This window comes from Drosophila subobscura, chromosome A (genome assembly GCF_008121235.1).
Source record: "Drosophila subobscura isolate 14011-0131.10 chromosome A, UCBerk_Dsub_1.0, whole genome shotgun sequence".
Taxonomy (NCBI): Eukaryota; Metazoa; Arthropoda; class Insecta; order Diptera; family Drosophilidae; genus Drosophila; species Drosophila subobscura.
The window spans coordinates 6,818,593-6,839,781 of NC_048530.1; the positions used below are offsets into that span (position 1 = coordinate 6,818,593).

The window sequence follows — 21,189 nt, forward strand, 5'->3', positions numbered from 1 at the left end:
GGATGCTGTGATTGGAGCTCTGAATTTCTTCTCTTAAGGAGTTTCACTGAGCGAAAGAAGGGCATATTTTCGAATTGATCCTGTAACAGAAAACTTTTCGCAAGGCTCCACCTTAAAAATGCACTCAGGAATACATATTTGAGGTATGATTAATATTGGTTATAAAAGCCAAAACCTACAGCCTCGCATAACACTGTGGTGTCATCTTTTTTGCCAGGAAGAAAGCAGATTTGCTCTGGTCAGCAAAACACCACAACATCTGGTGCAGAGTTCTGTGTAAACAAAACGGGATGCGAAGGAAACCCTTCGACCTTTGTTAGACTTCATTTCGACTCACCTGCAATGAAAGAAAAATAAATATTTGACTGTTAGTAAAGTATTTTGATGGAATATCAATAAAAAAAACAAGGATACACATCCTCTAGCCATATAAAAATCAAATATTTTAAAGACTTTAACATATAAAAAGCTTTTAACTATGCGTGGAATGTTTATTTATATATATTTTCGATTAGATGATAATTAAAGCCAATTCTCATGGCTACATCTGACTCCGAAGTGCTTTCAGCTCGGAATGTCAGCTCCAAGTGCTCTTTCGTTTCTTTATCTTTCAGGGAGTGAGTATACTGCCATTCAGCATTCATTCCCAATATAAACCTTACCGCAATCTCTTTGCCTTCTCTGTTGATAATTTTCATTCCCCTTATGATTGCTTACTGTATTTTTCCCATCCACTTCCACTTCCCCAACCAATTTTCATTTTCATTTCCATTTCCCCCTTTTTGCATTGCAACATTTTGTATTCGCATTCGCATTTCCATTCCCAATGGCAAATCAATTTGCGCTTTACATAAAAATCAACAAAAGATCTCTGAAGTTCGAGTATGTTCGTTTCTGAAGGATGCCAAATGGAATGGGAATGGCAAAATGGAGTTGCACAGGATGGCGAATGGCGGTGCGGGTTGTTTTCCCCACGAAAATCACGGCACATAACCCATTAACCCAACGGTGCCCAACTATGCATGTGAAATGAATGGCGACGACAACGTCGGGGACGAACAGGACAATTTCCATACATTTTGTTTTGTTTTTTTTTTGCATTTCTTTACCTGTTCTTTCGCCTGTCCTCCCTCCCCTCTTTTGGATTCTTTTCCGTGTCCTTTCTGCTGTTTATTCCCCTTACATTTCCCTGTTTATTCCCTGCCTACCCAAACTCAGGGAACAACATTTACATAATGAATTCATATGTTTAATAAAATCTACACGTGAACATGAATATACACGACAGCACGAGAAGGAACGGGAGCAGCCAGAGAGGGGGCTGCAACACACAAAAGGACAACCTGAATCCAGTGAATCCTGTGAATCCACTGAATTCTGAATCTCAATGCATGAAAAAAACGGCAGCAGCAGCAACACACACACAAAAGTATGCAGCACGCAAAAAGGAAAGAAAAATAGTAGTCCAGAAAGGGATCGGATCGGATGATGATGGTTGAAGGAGGTGGCATGCGGGATGGCTGTCAGGTTTTTCTTTTTGAATAGTTTGACGATAACAATGACGATGACGCCACCATTGAGGGTGCACACAAACACATGTAGAAAGAGAGAGAGAGAGAGAGAGAGGGGAGTAGAGAGAGTGCCTGCCCCAAGGAGTGGCATGGCGTCACACTCTGCTGTTTGGCCAAATTAAAATCATATTAAATTTGCATATTGCGCCAAAGTGTCGTCACAAAGTGTTCACTCTGTCGCCCTCTGCCCGTCTCTCTCCCACTCTTTTGATGATGCTCAAAACATTGTTATCGGTTATCGGGTTAGCGGCAGGTGTTGCATAATGGACTGCGAGGCAGAGTGGGGCGGGAGTGGCTGGTGCCGCATTTAAAATTTACATAAAGCTAAAGAGCAAGCTCCCAACAGAGTGCGTTTACAAACTATCGCTATCATTTCGATATCTCAAGACTGGTATGTATATCGATTAAAAGTCGATGAAAATAATTGTCATCGTTGGGGGATATTTTTATCTTTTTCAAACCAAATATCAATTGATTTTCGTGTGGCAAATTCATGGCAGGTCAAGTGGTAACGGTACTTTCACTGCCCCCACCCCTCTGTCCCTCTGGCCCAGATACAAACACAAAACTTTTTAACAAATTCTCGACCACAGAACTGTCCAGAAAAGCACAAACAAAACAAAACAAAAGTTCAAATGACCCAATCTCCAAAAATAAGCAAACAAATAGCCACTGAGAGAGAAGAAGAGAGCGAGAATGAGAGATGTATGTAGTGTAAAACAGAGCGGGAGAGAAAGGTAGAGGGCTAGAAGTCGCCGGCACAAATGATGGCTGAGAGGAAGAGTGACAGGGAAAGAAAAATCATTTTGACAGCTGATGGAGGTGGGAAAACGGTGGGGCCAAAAGTTGCCAGAGTCCCAGAGATATAAGTCTGCAGAAGGAAAGAGAGAGGACATTGGAGAGTGAAAGAGACAGCGACATGCATACAGTATATCCAATTGGCAATTGTGATAAATTGTACTTTTAAGCAATTTAAACCCTGGAAAAGAAATAACCAAAAAACACACATAAAAAAAGGGATAAAAGTTTGCTTTCAGGATCGCGTCAGTCCCTCATCAACGCAAAGGGATATCCTTTTTGACTTTTGACCAGGAATTTTGCCGACTTTTCCCCCACCCGCATCAGCTTTTGGTATGTTAAAACTACTTTACTAATAATGCCTCAATTGTGCTTGCATTCCTTTGGGGTTGTGGGATGGTGGGCTAAGGACACCGTCTCCTACTTGTTAGAGACATCCCCCCACCCGAACCCACTCCTGTTTTGTCCCTATTTTCCCTGCATGGCTTGATTTTCGTCTAGGTTTTTCTTGGCATTTTTCTTTGGGATTTTCCCCTTTTTCTTCTGTGGTATCTTGAGTATTAATCCTAATTGAAGGGAAATCCCCTGATGGACACGCACATGGCCAGCGGAACGCTGACTTAAGTGGCAACCCTTTTTGTTATACCCGGTACTCGAAGAGTAAATAGGGTATATTGTATTTGTGCACATAACGGTTGTATGTAACGCACAGAAGGAAACGTTTCCGACCCCATAAAGTATATATATTCTTGATCAGCATCAATAGCCGAGTCTCTGTCTGTCTGTCTGTCTGTCCGTCTGTCCGTCTGTCCGTCTGTCCGTCCTGATGAGCGCCTAGTACTCAGAGACTATAAGAGCTAGAGCCACCTAATTTTGCATACAGACTTCTGTATGCTCACACTGTTACAAGTGTATTTCAAAAATGAGCCACGCCCCCTTCCGCCTCCGCAAAAGGGCGAAAACCTCCCAAATCTACAATTTTGAAGATAGCAGAAAACTAAAAACGCCATTCCGTAGGGAATGACCATATCTATCAGATCACCAAATTGGGATACGATTGGATCATTATTATAGCTACAATGAAGAAATTAATTTGCAGTAGCCAAACCCACCCCGTCCCGCAGCATTAACACTCTGCTTCGCGCTGTTTATGGCCTGGCCCCTGACACGTCACTGCCTCTGCCTCTGCCGCTGCCTCTGCCGCTTCCTCTGCCGCTGACTCTGCCGCGACTCTGCAGTGTGTGTCTATAGGGGAGGGTGGCGAGCTAAAGGAGCGTGTTGGCGTGAGTAGTGTTGTTGATGTAGATGACAGATGAAGAAAAAATGTAAAATTTGACAAATAACCGCTAAGTTGCAGATGTAGTACTGAGTGCCGGGTATAAAAGTTGTGACGCGTAAGAAGCGTCTCACACGTCCCTTCTCGTTTTTTGTTGTTTTCTTGCTTTCGTTTCCTTTTTTTTATCAGCTTTTTGTTTTGAGTCTTGGGTTTTATGGCGCTGTGCTTTCTCTGGTGTGTTTTCTTTTGCTTTTCTGATGTTTTTATTTTTATTCTTCATGGTTTTTGTGTGTTTTGTGGCTTTCAATTTCGTTTGCGGCCAAGCTGAAAAGTAGACTAAGGATTTTGGGGATATGGAAAGTGTCCCATGACTCCAAGCCCCCCAACTGTTTCTATTCCAATCCAAGTTGGATTGGATCTGTTCTATTTATCTCTCCTACTCTTTATCTTTATCCATTTCCGCCTTCACTGCTTGTCACTCATAATTACAGCCGCAAAAGTAACGAATTTGGAAGGGGACGTAACTTTAAAGTTGGTAACAACCAGAAGAAAGAGATGGATGGATGAGATGCAGCTGATCTTTCGTTGCATTGCTTCCTTGTGTGTACTGCAAAAATCTGCTCAATGGCACAGTGCCCCTTTTTTACAGTGTATATAAAAAAAATGCAGGCAGAAAATATACAGCGAGGAGTATCGCCAGCGGCCACAGTGGCAGGGGGCCAGTGCCGATGGAAAAGCCAAATAAAAAATGCTCAAATAGACATTTAATGATTCCCCATTGTCATTACATAAAGGTGACTTATAAAAACATTATTTCACACACACACACACTGACAGAGAGGGAGAGGAGTTACAGCAAAGTAGTAGAAAGAGGAGCAGCAGCAGGAGGAGTGGGACGTGGGTGGTCCTGGGTCCAGTAATGGAGGATGTGGCCATGCGGGTGCGAGCTTATTTCATGGCACAAAGGCATTTCATGTCGGCTAACGAGCACTTGGGGCATAGTACACGGCCCCAATCCCAGACTCCACCCACACATAGCGAGAGAGAGAGAAAGAGGGAAAGTCTAAGCCACAAATGGAATTGCTACGGGGGGATACGGAGGGTAAACCCATTTGCACCTGCCCTCGCGCTTTCACACTTTCAGAATATTACTAGAAGCCCATACGGTCACACTGTAACGGAGCCACACTGACAAGCCATGTCCTTTAAGCTAACTAATGCCAGATTTTGATTCACATAGACTTAATTATAGTTTCTCGATTAAATAAATGTTTCTTGAAATCATTAAAATTGAAAGATTTCAACTGGATGAAAACTTTTAACTGGTCACACTGCACACTGGACATAACCTTTTGAACTTCTTTGAGCTTTTTCTTTGATTAATTTCAGCACAGCTCGAACTTGAATCGAGTGCTGCCCATAGGTTTGGAGTGGTCAGCATACTCCAGAGTTCCGCGCTCTTTCACCGAATCTCTTACATAGACTGTGGAGAGTGCATTGTCCTGTGCCCATTGTCCTGCCGCTTCTTTTGAAAATCTTTTACAATCTTTTGTTTCGTTTCGTTTGGCTTGCAGCTGAACTTGTTTGAGGCGCTTCAAAGTTTTTGGTTTTGTCGGCGAAGTTTTGCCGCCCACAAACGACAACGCACCACCACCAGACGCCGACCACAAGTGGAGTTTCCACTCCCAGTTCTGCCTCCTCCTACGCCTCCCGCTTCCTATATCTCTGTCGTTTTTCTGGCTTTTTCTTTCCTTTTCCTGCATTTGTGGAACTTCGGTTTGTTTGTTGTTTTGTCATGTGCTTCGGATTCGATTTAAGTTCCGTTTTGCCTATTGAAAATTGTACTCTTGTTTTTCGTCCTTTGCCATTGGTTTTTCTCTTTTTGGGGTTTGGCCCTTTACCACTTTCCCTTCGAACTTCATTACCATTCTTTATTTTCTGTGTGTTTTTCTCGGCTCTTTGGGGGTTTTCCTCGTTATGTCCTGCCCATGTTTATCAGAAATTGAAGCGACTAAGGGCGGGGGGTAGTCGATTGAGTCGAACTTTGATTGTCAGCATTTTCCAACTGATTTGCTTTCTGGCCCTCTGTCTCCGCCGTCTCATTTTTCTCTGTGTGCCTGCCCCAGTTCTTGGCTGGTTGTGGTGCTGGCGATGTTGGCTCTTCAATGGTTTGCCAGTGGCTCAGTGCTTTTGTGGTTTAGTTTAACAATGAAATGTCCGCATATTTGGCACCATTATTCAAATTGCCAGTATGCACGCGCTTCGCCTTCCTTCCGTGGAAGTATGCCACACCGTAATCGAGGCAATGGCAACAGTTTCAGCCGCAATGGGTGCCCGTGTCCGTGCCAGTGCCCCTACCCTGCTACCCCTATCAATTATATCTGCCACAAATGCAATGCAGAGGAGAGGCAACAGCCCCCAGAGGTACTGCCAGGTACTCCCTTGTTGTGGAGCACAGCAATGCGACATCCGCAGGTGAAAGCGGTGAAACGACCGCAACGAGCCTTCCCACTGCACTGAGCGCCAAAAAGAACTTTGGCACACAAAAGAGCCTTCAAATATTGGGCACACAATATGGGTTTTACGGTAGATAATAGCCAGAAGGCATTCAGTTGACAAATTTGGGCACCATGCGGATTTCCTGACTGTAAATAAGGGCTCGAATATGAGTGTGTGCCGCGACGAAAACGTTTTGTCTGGGTTATGGTAGGTCTTTGAGTTAACTTTCTAATCGCAATGGAACTGCAAGGATATCGTAAAGTTCTGGACATTCGCTAGGGTATTCCAGAATGATTATTTGCCAAAAGAACCTTTCTTTGCTGCGTTGAGGATGCATTTCGTTTGCTTTTTCTTGCAGTGTCGATCCCCCTGGGGCACGTGTCGAGTTCATTATCGCCCATCGGCACACACACAAAGCACACATGGTGGCAGCTCTGGCACTGCCTGTCCAGGGTTGCCACCACCGTCATTCGCATTTGCATTGGCATTTTCTATTGCCAACTTCTTTGTCGGTTTTTGGGGCGCATTACAATTTAAATTGTTCGCATGCGGCCGGGCAAAACCTGTCGCATATTATTTATGAGGCCTCTCATTGCTGCCACAGACCTCGACCCAGGAAGAGGCAGAGGCAGTGGCTGAGGCCTACCCCCTTTCCACTTGTTTTTCTGTGTGTGGCCAGCCTTAAAAATGTTAAACAAACACAAAAAAAATAAAGCCTTGCATACATTTCGCAGTGGCCTCGCTGGAGGAGCAGGAGCAGGACCTGGAAACCTGGAGCCGACCACACGCTGTGTGCGGACTAGGCTCAAGATTTATGGCTTTGCGACAGGCGGGGCAGACAGACAGAGGGACGGAACACAAGAGCATGGGGGCATGGAGCGGCAGTGGACAACCAACAGACAAGGGCAAACAGAAGAAGGAATACTGACAGAAAGACAGACAACGGACAGCTAGGTAGGAAAGAAGCCTGACACGACAGCAGCAGCAGAAAAAGGGATGGGGGTAGGGTTTAAAATCTTAAAGAAGTGCTGCTGCCCACAAAAGAAAACTTCCAAGGGGAAGGCGGAGAGAATCCAGCGAGGTTCCTGCAGAGGCAACCCCTCAACTAAACTTTGAACTCCACCAGTAGGAAGAAGCAACTGGAAAGGGAAGTTCCTTGCCTTTCCATTCTTTCCAGGGGTTTTAACAACTTGAAAATCTACACTCAAAATTTTGTATTCTTCTCTGATTGAAAAGATTTCAAAATGGCAGAAAAGATCATCGAAATTTGTTTGAATTTTTGGAAAACAATATGGAAGGAATCGAATGTTAATGATAATACATAATTATGCTAGCTAAAGACTTAAACTATCATTAAAAATAAATTAAATTAAATCAACAAACGTCTTGTAAGTCATTTAATTTTTTAATTTTTAACATGGCAAGCGGTCTTCTTAGCCAGTTTTTCTTTCTAAAAGAATATTCCCAGTCGAATTCTTACCTTTTTCAGCATATCATCGAGCGAATCGACATCGAGGCCGGCATAATTGTTGTTGAATTGGCTGGAACAGTTCGAGGAGGTGCTGGTGTAGCGTTTCCGCCTGCCCAGGGCCGGGGAGTTGACCAGGGAACTGGGACCACTGGAGCCAGCATATCCCAACGTGGCGGCAGCCATCAGCGGATAGAGCGAGTGGTGCGGTCCCAGGTGGGGCACATGGCTCATGTGGTGGGCACCAGAGGAGCAGCACAAGGCCGGGCAACCCGCTGGATGCGGATGCTGCTGCTGTTGCTGCTGATGCTGATGTGGATGACTGCGAACGGCGGCCAGGGGTGAGGGTGGTGCCGTGTGGTGCAGCTGGAAGGGATGAAGCTGGTGGTGCAGCGGAGATCCATGATGCATGTGATGATGGATGTAACCACCAGGCGATCCGCTACCCGGCGAACTGTTGGACGATGTGCCTGGCCCTGGATTCTCGGCTGTGGCTGCCGCTGCTCCTGCTGCCACTCCTGTCGTTGTGGTTGAGGAGGAGCACTCAATGATCGTGGTTGTGGTGGTGGTGGTGCTGGTGTTCATCGTCACCTCCATGGCAGTGGCTGTGGTGGTGGTGGTGCTGCTGCTGCTACTTGTGGGTCCTGCACTGTGGGGCCGCCTTGAGCAGTCGCCTTCGCGCGGCAGCAGCTTGGCTCCACCTCCATTAATGTCCATCGAGAGTCGGGGCAGAGAGTTTTTGTTGCACTTTACACGGTATTATTCGCTTCGCTTAGGATGGGCACACTGTTCGGCCCATGGCATTCGTCGCGCGAGAATCTCGTCACTTCTCTCTCTCTCTCGCTGGTCACTTACTGTGGCAAAGTGGCAAAAGAATTTGTTGCAACACACACACACACACACTCTGTCTCGCTTTCTGTCTCACTCCTTCTGTCTGTCATGCAAATTTATGTTGCAATTGTTTCTTTTTTAATTGCATGCTGCATACTTTTAGGCGTCGCCCAAATGATTAATGGCCCCGCGGGAAACGCACAAAAAAAATAAAAAGAGGCGTGGTCCCAGGGAAGGGCAGTGGGTAAATGGAAATGGGACATTAACCGCAGAAACAGATTGTTTGTCATTTGCCATTTGATGGGCGACTAAATCGAAAATCGTGAATCGCGTTTGTCCATATGGAAAATGGCAATCGAATGCCGTAAAACAGATAAATAAATAAATTAAATCTGATGCCACAACAGAAGCGACTGTTGAAGAATCAACCACACAGCAACAACAAATAAATAAATAAAATGTGAAAGAGTTCTAGAGGGAAGGAAATTAATGTACGGGGCTGACACGGGGAATGATATCCGTTCGCTTATGGGAACTTATGTGCAAATGTGCAAACAGAAAATGGATTTTCTGCATTGAAAGGGTTACAAATATTGCCGCAACGCAAGTACATTGAGTACAAATGAGCAGCACTGAGGAAAGCCAAAGGAGACATGCTGCTTGTGCCTCTGATTAAGTCCATAAACAAATGATTGCAGAAATCAGAGCTCTTCGCTTCGAAACAAAACAACAACAAAAAGTACAAGAAAACACCAATGTATCGATGGCACAACACGTTTTGAGTCGCCTCCACACGCCTTACATGATGCCCCCAGACGGACGCACTGGTGCTGGCAATTTACAACAAGCAGCAATCAATTCCGTAGCATAAATAACTCAATTTCTGGATGGTAGGAAGCGAAGGAGCAAAACGAATGCCAGGCTAATGCTGTCCAGCCATCAATAAATTCTGCTTTCTCCCAGCGAGAAGAAGGAAGGGACGGGAAAAGGCAGAGGAAATGGAAATGTGAATGGGAATGGAAATGGGAGTCGCAGGATGGAGCGATGGCTCTCTGAAGCTTTGGCTAATTAGTGGCTAAACCTTTTTCGATTATGCGGTCAGACATTGGCATGATTTAAGCCCAGAAATACCAGAAATACTCCAACGAACGTATATTGTATCTATACGAGATAGAGATGGAGATAGGGAGAGCATAGAGGATAGAGATCAGATATCAAGTGGAATGGCTACAGTCCTCCCAGAGCAGAGCAGAGCAGAGAAATTCGATGCAACAGCATGCATGCAGGAGGCAGGGAGTATGTTGCAGGCAAGGAGCAGTGGGTGGTGTTCTGTCCTGTCCAGGACATGTCCATGTCCGTGTCCATGACTCCTGCCGTCTGCCTTCTGCTCCTGCTACTCCTGCTTTGGGGTGTCTGAAGTTTTGTATCGTCCATTTAACAATGTGTGCCACACAAAATGTATGATGATGATGATGATGATACATATACTACCAGGACGGGGCAGGAGCAGGGACTCTCCCCCTCTCTCTCTCTCTCTCTCTCTCTAAGAAGGGTCCCTGTGTGTACCGTGGCTGTGTGTTGCTCTGTGCTGGCAGTGTTTGTGGCAGACATGGGGCCAGTGGCCAGAGAGTCGCCAGGAACTTTAGCTGTAGTTCTTGTAAGGACAAGCCGTTTTGGAATCTATATGGCCAGGCCATAATTCACTGGAGATAATATACATACGGCGCTCCACTCCCACCCACACGCTCTCACCCTTCCAGCGCTCGTTCTCTTGCTCTGTCTGCTTGTGGCATGTGGCAGACAGCCTGTGAGATGGGAGGCACGAGGCACAAGGCATGCAATTGCCTCGACACAAACACACACACACACACACACACACACACACATATGTGTGGCAACACCCGGGGAACAACATTCACATTAATGACACCAGCTTGAAATTTAAAGGGGCGAAAATCTAAAGGAAAATCTGCGCAAAAATCCTGTCAATCATTCAATTGAGTTTAAAATTGAAGACACAATTTCACTTTCTTGTGATAGATGCACAACAGATCTTTTGAGCCTACTTATTTCCCATAAACAAATATAATTGGACATCAATAATATCTCAAAAATACTTCGAGTGTCCCTACAAAAAAGTTGAATGGACTTTCACTATAATCAAATATTTCCTCTATATTTACGCCATTAATTCACTCAAAATAATTCCCTGGTGTTGTCTGAATTTGATTTTAAGGCCAAAATTTGACTGCACAGATTTCTGTAGCTACTTATGTAGGAGCACGATTTTCTCTTCATCAATAAATTTCATCTGCTGCAAGCCAAAGGCCACACACATGTCATACCGAATGCTTTATTTCTGGCAAAAATATTTTTCAAAAGCTGAAGCAAACCGTAATTTAAGTTTATTAACCACTCATTTACTGTGCGGAACTTTCGTGTAAGTTAACTTCATTGATAAACAATATTCTCTACACAAAATTCGTTATATTTAACTTACAAGCCCCACAGATATTCAAGATAATTCCTAGAAATATTTCATAAACTTCACTTTCCCAAAAAAAAAGCATTCAACATTCCATGGAAATACCAAAGGCACTTGCCAATATGAAAGACAAACAAGTGGAGAGTAGGCAGGCAGGCCACTCTTGGCCGCTTTTCAAAAATTGTATATTTTTTGGACACAGATTTTCGCGCCCATCGGCATAGCGAGTGCCCATCGAGTGAGACAGAAACAGGACAGAATTTTCTGTGGAGTTTGTCGCAATTTATGCTGGTGGCAAATTCACAATTTTTCACAATAATATTCTTTGCGCAAAAAAACGAAACCATAAAAAAAAACTCTTCAAAAAATATCAACAAACAAAATTTCACTTTTTATTTGTTGGTCGCGAGCGTCTCTCCACACGGAATATGCGATACGGATGCAACGAGGATATGCGAGGATATGCGAGGATATGGGATATGCGAAATGTGCGGATAAGGCGGAGTCTCTTTCCCGCGGAGCACGCAACGCGTTACGCAGCCAAAGACAAACTGATTGCCGTGTGCTGTGCCACGGATGTGATTTACCGACCCACACAGAGGAAAGACACACACACACACACAACCACTCTCGCATAGAGCCTGCTGCTGCTGCCGCTGAACAGCTGGCAGGGCCTGCGCATGTGTGTGTCCATGTCCGTGTCGGTCTTCGTGTTGAGAATGGAAATGTGGGGAAAAGTGTTGAGGTAATTTCCCCACTGAACAACCAGCTGGCTGGTAGAAAATAACGGTTGCAATTGGAGCGAAAGTCCTGCGTCCTAGAATTTTGCACATACCAAGAGCGAGAAAGCGAGTAACAGATGGAAAAATACCCTGTAAATAGAGACATCAATGCTCAGATCTGACATGGAAAAATAATTCAGAAGTTCTTGACTGTTGAGGGACCGATTTTATGCAGATTTCACAACTTAACGAAGAATATTATATACGAACTGCCATACAATAAATCATTATTGGGTAAGTATTAATAATTGCTCTCTGCTCTGCTGTGAATCATGCTAAATGTATAGACCTCAAACGCATTTCAGGCACGGGATATGCCACAAGAGAACTTCCCTTTTTGTAGCGCCAAAATCAAGAGTGCGCAGCATTTCCCTTTATTTTGGGGAGGACATTTGTTGAATGGGGAAAATGTGTCTCTCTGGTTTCGTGTGTGGTGAATAACGGGGTATACCATTCGGTATTCGGCCTGCTGATTGCTTGGCGCCCACCCAAAAGGCAAAAAAGACCGCACAGGCCAGGCACAACGTGTGTCGCCTGTAGCATACTTTCCTGCTTTGATTCCTGGCTCACATTAAAGAGGAGCCCCAGCAGGAGGACTCTCTTAAAGCACTGCCTCGGTTCTCGCTTAACCTACTCGACTCCTTTCTCTCTCTCCTTTCTCTCTCTCCGTCTCTCTCTCCGTCGCGCTCTCACTTCCTCTCTCGCTTTGAGTCCTCGCTTAAGCTTAAAGCGGCGGGGGGGCAAGAAAGACGAAAGCAAGTTGGCCACATGTTTTGGCCGCCTGCGAATTTTAATGACTTGCCCCTGCTCCACGGAGGAACTGCAGGAACCACCTGCCTCCTGCCTCCTGCCCTTAGCCCCACCCCACCGCTCTGCTAACGGTTCGCGTTGCCAAACATGTTTGCATTTGAATTTTAAATTAAACGCCGTCGTTGTCGTACTCGTAGTCGCAGTCGTGGAGCGATGATGATGACGACAACATGTCAACATCAAGCCAGTGAGAAGGATGAGGATGAGCAGGAGACCCCCACCCCCCGCAATGATGAGCCAAGGGGCAAAAGGATCAGGAAGGCAGAGACGGGCATTAGCTGTCGTCTATTGATTTTCGGCTGCTGACCTTTTTTCCCACCAGTGAAAGCAAACGCTATGGGGAGAGAGAGAGATGGAGCGATGTGGAGAAAGGGCATGCCAAATGCGGACCGAGTGCCAATTACAGAGAGAGCGACAGAGTGTGCTAGAGACAGATTTATGGCTGAGACCAAAAGTTAGTTAATGCCAGAGCCAGAGAGAGAGAGAAAGAAGGATATCAAGATGTAAAGCCAGAGTTACAAAGAGGAGACAACTGTCGGGATCGACGTATTTTGCCACTAAATTTGCAATCAAATAATCTGACATGCAGAAGAGAGTTATACATAGATGGGAGATTGCCAGAGAGAAAGAGGAAACAACAAAGAGACCGATCTAATGCCATAAAGAGAGAAGAGAGCGATGGGAACAGCTGTCACCTGCAAGGAGCTCGCTTCAGGATCTAATTGAATTTTTGGTATAAAATCCACATGTAATTTGACCCTGCCACATTGCCACAATTTACCCCCAGCGCCTGGCAGGTGGCATGTCCCCAAACTCAGACACACACACACACACACACAAAGGGAAAAGCGACAATTCGAATGCAAAAACTACGAAATATTTTATGATATTTTTGCTTGTGGCTTTCGGTCACACAGCTGGGGGCCAACTTGTTGAGCAATTAAGCCAAAAACGCTCAGCATGCCAGAGAGCTGACAACTTGTTAAATTTATGTTAAATAGAAAAGGGAGTCCTCCCCCGCCTTCATATGGTAGTTGTGCAGGCAAATGACAAGCAATATTTGAGAGAAATCCATTTCCGCATAACCATCGATGGCTGCTTGAATGCCCCGATGGAGCTCATTTGGATGTGTCCCCTAAATTCGAATTCAATTTGAATCCGAAACGCAAATCTCCAAACGAGAAGAACGAACCCCCCGTGCTGTGCTGTGCCTCGGGAGTAAATCAATTTGCAACACCTACGCGCAGTGCATGGGATTCTCAAATGTTTGGCTTTCATCACCAGTGAGAAAACACACCCCAGGGCTGACCCCTCCTGCCCCCTGCCAGGAGACACACACACACACAGAGAGACATCGTTAAGTGAATGTTTGTCGCCTGTTTGGCACAGGGAATCCTGTGGAAGGAACCTCTCTGTTATTGTTGACCAAAGTCCAACAACTGTGTGAGAATGTGGATAGCTGAAGGGGTGGCAGGATGCCTGAAAGGGGGAACTACATAAAGTAACAACTGACTAATACCCTTTTTAATCCCATGCACATAAATATATATTTTATTGCTCTCTGACTTCCATCTGCCTTTGGACCAAGGCTCTTCTTTCTCGTATTGTTTTCCCCCCCAAACACACACACTCACACACACACATTTTCCCACATCCTTTTGCCCGTTTTATTGCCACTCTTCTGCTCGTATAGTTTTCCATAAATTTTCGCCCACTTTTTGTGGGGAACAGAAGTGAGACCTTTATGCGAGGTAAGACGCCAACGACGACGATGACTCTCGACTCTCTTGGGCTAAATCCGCTTAAAATAATTTTTTGGCATTATTATTTCGAGTGGCGCTCCCTAAACCCAACCCGAACCACCATCTCGCAGCCGTGTAAGTGTGAGTTATTGCAACATTGCAAGAGCAACAACAAATAAAAGGCTTAAAGTACATTTGCCAAAGCCGCTTAACACACAACTGTACTGCGGTTTTTCACCAAACAGAAGAAAAGGGGCAAAAGATATAGGAGAATATAAGAGAGAAGTAGCAGGAGCAGGAGCAGCAGCAGTAGCCCTCGCATTAATTGCTTGAACAGAGGCATAATCATGCTTTATGCCACACCAAAACGTAGGCAGCGAAGCCTCAGACAAAGAAGGGAACAAATCCCTAGAAAAAAGAAAAGGAATGCTAGAGCAACTTTATTAGCTTGTTACCCTCTGAGTCCGCATCCTTCTTGTTATCCCTTGTGTTGTAGCTTTTGCTTTATACACATGTGTGCGAAAACCGCTTGGTACAGTGGAATAACAATTTAAAGTCTGCAAAATAAGGATAGCAAACTACTTATCGATGAAATATTCGCAATTAAAATGACGCAAATTAAATGTTTGGAGTGTATTTTTCGTATTTTTATTGAATTTATTGAATTTTTTCCCATGGTTCGAGTATTTTCAGTGGGCTATTGGGGCAGTCAGTGTCGTTTCTTGAGTCAAATGTCTTCATCTTTCCCAAAGCATTTCTATCCTCTAACATCGTTTCCCTTGGGCACTCATTCGCCGTCCATCTACTGGCTGCTCGTGCCCCACATTCAGAGGCATGGAGCAGGGTGCATGGGGCTGCGGCAGGAGCTCACTTACAGTTGCTTCAACATAAAGCTGGACAAATATATAGATATAAATATATACATATGTACATATATATCGAAGGACGTAAAGCAAACCCAAAAGAGAATGTTGGGCAAATATTTTTGAAATATTCATTTGATTTCTGCGAGTAGTCCGCCCTCAATCGTGTGCTTCCCCTCCCCTGGTTCCGCTTCTCCTTCTCCTTCTCCTTCGCTTGAGCATTGTTTCCGCTTGTTTTTTTATTTGATTGTTTTTTGTTGTTGTGTGCGGCACACATTTTTTTCTTCTGTTTCCGCTCTCTCTCTCCATCGCTCTCTGGTACTTCCGTTCCCGTTTGGCAATGCTTGGGAAATTGTTGCATTGCCTACTTTCAGGCGGTCGCAGCACTCGAACTCGCTGTACAAATTCCCCATAAACGAACGGACAAATTGCGAGAAATCGCAGCCACAATAGAAAATTCACTAAACTTCCATCTTCATCTCTGTCACTCTGTGACTCTGCTTCACGTGTGTATATTTTTCTGCATATTTAAAAAGAGCAAGAGGAACTTCAGCTCCATTTCCACTCGGCAGTTGTGTAATCCTGCCGGCAATGGGAGCGTGAAACAGGCACGTTAATGGGGGTAGCGTGTGGCCTTCTTTGAATGAGGCATTGTCACGCATAATTAAAATTAAATGCGCTTTTGGGAATAATTCAAATGAATAAGCGAGCGAGCGAACGAACGAACGGGCAGCCAGCCAGCTAGCATGTGTGCTGCATACACAAAATGAGATTTTGTCGCGACAGGGTGTACCTCGTCTGCCCTCTGTCTAGGGTCTTATGGTCGTCCTGTGGTCCCTCTATCCTTCCTGCTATCAAATCTCTGCTAACAAAAAAATCAAGCGAATAACCTTAAAGATACCCTGCTGATAGCATTGAAAGCTCAATCTGAACACTCGTGTTCACGAGCAGAATTAGCTTCGAATGCTACTTATCGAAGCTACTATCCCCCTGTCGACTGTTCTCTGCACTTATTTTTCTTTTCACCCAAATACCCGCTGAACTCCCTTCTACTAATGGGTATACAAAAAATTGCCTTCAACAGAAAAAGAAAACCAAATAAAAAATAACTTTTTTTAGAAAACGTTTTTCTTGTGCTCTTGTTTATAGTTTGCCTTTTCTCTGGCCTTTTGCCGTCCCTCCTTCATTGTCCTGTACGCCCCCATTCAAGTAGTGGGCGTGGCAAGGACAAAGAGCACAGTTCTGAGAAAAGTGGATGGACGAGAGGAAGTGCTGGGAAGTGCTGGGTCCTGTGTGGTGGTCTAGAGGAGCTCTTCATTTATTATGCGACTGATGGCCATTAATTTTGCAGGCCATCGTCGTAGTCGTCGTCGTTTGGTCTTTGGCTGGGCCCTTTTCTCTCTGGTCCTGCGACATCATCTCTGGATGGTCCCCAAAAAAGTCAACAGAATGCACATGTGTGTGGGTGGGAGGGGCCAGTGCCGCAAGCAAAGAAAATTCATCGAAATCCTTTACGTTTTCCATTTCCCTGTGAACGCATTTTTCTGTTCACTAATTATGGAACAAGGGAAAGGGTTTTGGGGTTTGAGTTTGGGTTCCGACATCGGATGGAGATTCCTCTTCTAATTGCTCAAATAGTTGGCTAAGTTTTCCCTTCTTGCCGCCTTTGGGCATTCGAGTCCTGGTCCTGGTCCTAGCTCCATGAGCGCCCTCTGCATCGATGCCCAATTTATGCCAAAGCACGAAGTTGTCAAAAAATTTTAATTAAACACGAAGGCATTCATGGCCATCCACTTTCCACACCCCATACCATTCCACTTTCAAGCATAGTAAGGGTGCAGAGGGTGACAGGGGCTGAAGTGCTGTCGTGTGGCAGCTGTCCAAAAAGATCTAAAGCCGAAACGGAAAATTCCGTGCTAGTTTCATTAAAATTAGCGATTACTTATCGTTAGTGAAAAAATGAGCAACACATAGCACTTAAATCGATTTATAGTTTCCATAAATCATCTTATTGGATGACTAATCGGTGAACTTGAATAATCTTATGACTTTTGTTGGCTCTCCTATCGATTAATTACTGAGGCAGAGCTACAAATCGCTCTTATCACTGGCCAACACCTTTTGCAAAGATTTATCGATTTATTATCAATGCTCTTAAGCTCTTTCATTCGCTCTCATCAATATTACCATCGTTGAATGGCTCTTTTTGGCCAACTAAGCACACTTATCGATTAATCATCGAAGCCATTGGCATTTAAATCTACCCACATGTACGTACACCCACACATGTAACGCACAGATAAAGTGGCAACATTTTCAATTTCCCGTAAAACAATTGCAATGCCCGTTGGCATGGCTATGAAAATGGCATGAAAAGAACGACAATCCTTTGTCTCCCAGTCTACCATTTGCTCTCACTCCCACTCTCTCTCTATCTCTATCCCTGTCGTGTGTAAGTGCAACAGTCCCACGCTTATGGGCCTCAAAGTGGGAACTGCAACTGCGGCTCTGTTGTGCCATCGGATGTGCCATTGTTACCACCGCCACCGCCACCTCCTCCCTCACAGCCCTGACAGATGCCATACACGCATTTCAGTGTACACTTGGAGAAAATATTATTGTCTGCTCAACTGGCATCTTTTGCATTTGATTGGGCATTTCTGCAAGTGCACGACTGTGTACATTCGTTCTATATTAATCGACAATGGGAGCAAACTTTTGTCAGCACTTCTCGTTTTTGGTTTTTGGTTTGCGTTCTGCCTTTGCAGATGCAAATTGAAATGGATGACAGCCAGGCTGGGCTGGGCTGGGCTGGGCACGCCAGGCGGTCATTTGCCCCCAAAGCGCGGCTTTCAACGCGCTAACGTGCTCCACAGGGGTTTCGCTGGCAGGGATGGAAGTTAGGAGGAGAACTCGTATTAGGGGCAAATATCGCTTATGGCTCACACTAATGTGAGTGCCATGTGCCATGTTTGACGTTTGACGTCCGCCGCAATCCTTGCAATTGTCCTGGGGAAGCAGTCTCCATTCGTTGTGGGAGAAGGTACATATCTGAGGCTATCAAATGACCAACGGAATGCCACCAGCGCTCTGCTTTAACTGTTCGCTACGCCGAGGGTCTTAGCTGTGGACTTAATTTGGGAATGTCTAACGTTGAGATTCATAATTGTTCGGACATAAACAAAGGCAGTATAATTGTGTATCTTCTGATGAGGATTGTCTACTCCTTTCTTCTTCCCACTGAAGTTTGGCAACTTCCATGGTTGGCCAGCAGACCATTCTGGTCAGGCTTTCGCTTGGATTCATTTGCCATCAACCGGAGTCGGTCGTCCGTTTGTTGTTTGCTGTTTTCCTTGGTATGGCTTCAGCAGTAAACTTGAATTTTATTGTCCTACAAGAATGTTGCAATATGCTTGGCCATAATTTCAACATCCTGAACATTGTTGCCAGACGAAAATATGTAGGAGCCCCCGCCCTGCTACCAACAAACGCTTTCCCACTCTCCCCAGAGCCAAAATTTTGCGGTCGTTTCAGGTCTGGAAGGTCTTACGGTCTCTTCTGGTCTTTGTTTCTGCCATTTTTTTCAGCAGGAAGTCATGTTAAGGAGGGACAACTGCATTCCACAAAAACAATGCAAAGTTTTTGGTGTTTTTTCTTAAGATGAAAACTGCATTTGAATCCGATCTCGATTCGGTACTACCTATGTACAGATATCGCTATAGTCACTCCTTCTGATGGGTTCTTGCTGGGATTCAAAGGAGTGGAAATATTATAAATAATATTGCATATTTAGAGACGCTGCCTTTGGCATTCTTAATGGGATGGTGGATTGACCCAAGGATCCGTTCTTGTTTGGACCATTTCAAGTTTTTAGTACAACTAATTTAAAATTTATGATGCACTTGAATTGCATTGCTGGCAAAAGTTGAAAAGTCAACCAACAAAAAACAACAACAGCAGCGAGACTCCGTCCGTATGGAGCAACGCAAAATGGGGATAGGGATGGGTGAAACGGAAACGGAAACGGAAAATGCGAAATGCATAAAAACAGAAATAAAATATTCATCGCATACTTTTAGCCATCGAGTTATGCATTTTCTTCTTTTCTACTATTTTTCTGCACTTTCTGTTGCTGTTGCCGTTTCTGTTTTTTCGACTGCTCCGAAATTGGCAATTAAATATTGAAAGGGCACCAAACCCCAACACAAAATAATATGCATATTCGTAATAATAATTGAGTAAATGTGTGCTCTCAACGTTAGAGTTCTCTGGGGGTATCCGTACGCCTTTTTGCTTCATTCAGCGGGGTCACCAGTTGTCGAATTTGTCTTTTTTTTTTTTGTGGCACTCAAGGCCAAGCCATGTCTGGCAGTTTACAACACTGCCACTCACCCCTTCCACACAAAACACAGAGATCGTAGCGATGGGAGGAAGAGAGTAGATACTCATGCATAATTCATGGAATGAAAATCATTGAAGTAAAATTAATTTATGTCAGTCGACAACAGGCTCCGGCTCTGACCCCACCCTGGGAGCGAAATGAGTGTGGGAGGGAGCTTCATTTTAGTTCACATTTCACTCTAATCCATAATTCATATAGTTTTTTGCATTAATGTGGGCACCGAAACAAGCTCTGGGATGGTCCTTTGGCTGCTCCTTTTGGCCAAATGCCTAATGACTTAATTAGCCCGATAATGAGGGACCCCCATCCACAGCTCCATATGTCAGCACCCCCCTACAAGCTACACTATTTCCACCCCACTCCGCTCCACTCCACGCAATGTATCGCACATTCGGGGGCTGTTGTGGCTGTCTGGTCGTAAAAATGTTTCAACCGTGGCGCGCTCTCATAAATCATAATTACGCTCAAGATGGTGGCGCATGTGTCACATCCCCCGTCGCACCCCATCCACCCAAAAGCCTAATTCTACTTTCGTTTTCCATCTCCCTTGGATTCCCTCTCTGTAATTAACGTGGTTTCTGTGTCATTTGGTGCCCCATCTTTAGGGTCAGGCGAATGTTTTCGGTTTCCTACCTTTTCACGCAGCATATCCCGTATACGTCCCGCCTGGTTCTTCGATCGATGCAGCTCCAATTGCAGCTCCAGGCAGCGTTCCTGCCAGTTGATCTGCAACAAAAGAATCTCTTGCATGTTGTCCTCCCAAAAATCTGACGAGTTCTTACCTCCGGCAGTGCCTGTCCATAGTTGTTCACCTGATGAACGTCCAGGTGCTCGGTGAGAGCCGAAAAGTGCGGCCACGGCGCATCGGGAGCATCCAGGGCGGCCAGCACGGGATTAACGGGCGGCTGTGGCGCCTCCACCTTGGCCCCCTGCTTGGCCGGTATGGGCGGTGGCCGTGGCACGCGCCGTGGCATTAGCCGTGGGCTGTTCGGCGTGGAGGTGGTGCTGGATAGGCGCCCCTGGACCAGCGGTATTTGACCGCTGAACGAGGTGGCCCGCTTAACCACCAACGGGGAGCCATGCAGCGACTGCGACCCCGACGATCGCCCCGGCAGCTGTGAGGGCAGAGACGGCGGCTGCTGGAGCAGCTGCTGGTGGAGCAGATGCTGCTGATGCAGCGCCTGCTGCTGCTGCTGCTGCTGTTGGGGCTGCTGGTGGTGGTAGAGGTGCGAGGGAAAGGTGTGCAAGAAGCCAACGCTGCTGCCATCCTGGGGCCTCAGGAAGTAATGGCTCTGATGGCTCTGCGTATAGTACAGCGCATGGGCGCCAGCCGAAGGCGTGGCCCGGCCCGAACTGGAGGCCGATGCACTGGCAGACGGCGAAGGCGACGATGAGGCCGAACGTCGCTGCTGATCCGCCGCCGCTGTGGCCTGCACTTGGAGCGACTGTTGCTGCTGTTGCTGTAGATTTGTGAGCGTATCGAAGATTTGCGATAAACGCCCCAAAGGCACTTCGTCAGACATTGACGTTGCAGGTGAGACAGAGAGAAAGAGAACTGCAAAGAAAAAAGAGACAGGGCTATAGAAATTGACTTATAGACAGTCAAAACGTTTATGTCGAGGCACAAGTGCTCCCAAAAGTCTCTGTAAAACCCATTGAAAA

The 21,189-nt window shown here is 45.5% G+C and overlaps 1 protein-coding gene across 10 annotated transcripts in view; it reads right to left on the minus strand.

The window, feature by feature from the left end:
- The window catches only part of LOC117903818 (uncharacterized protein CG43867), a 105,610-nt gene that overhangs the window by 68,666 nt on the left and 15,755 nt on the right, over window positions 1–21,189 (minus strand). For 7 of the 10 annotated variants that reach the window (XM_034816261.1, XM_034816259.1, XM_034816258.1 and 4 more), the window contains exons 2-3: window positions 20,310–21,082; window positions 20,161–20,253 (exon numbers count right to left, since the gene is read on the minus strand). In XM_034816261.1, the coding sequence (XP_034672152.1) occupies window positions 20,161–20,253; window positions 20,310–21,050 (834 nt within the window). In that variant the 5' untranslated portion in view covers window positions 21,051–21,082. Of the gene's footprint in view, window positions 1–7,624; window positions 8,352–20,160; window positions 20,254–20,309; window positions 21,083–21,189 lie in introns of those variants that run through there. The other 3 variants (XM_034816268.1, XM_034816267.1, XM_034816262.1) reach the window with 2 other exon arrangements.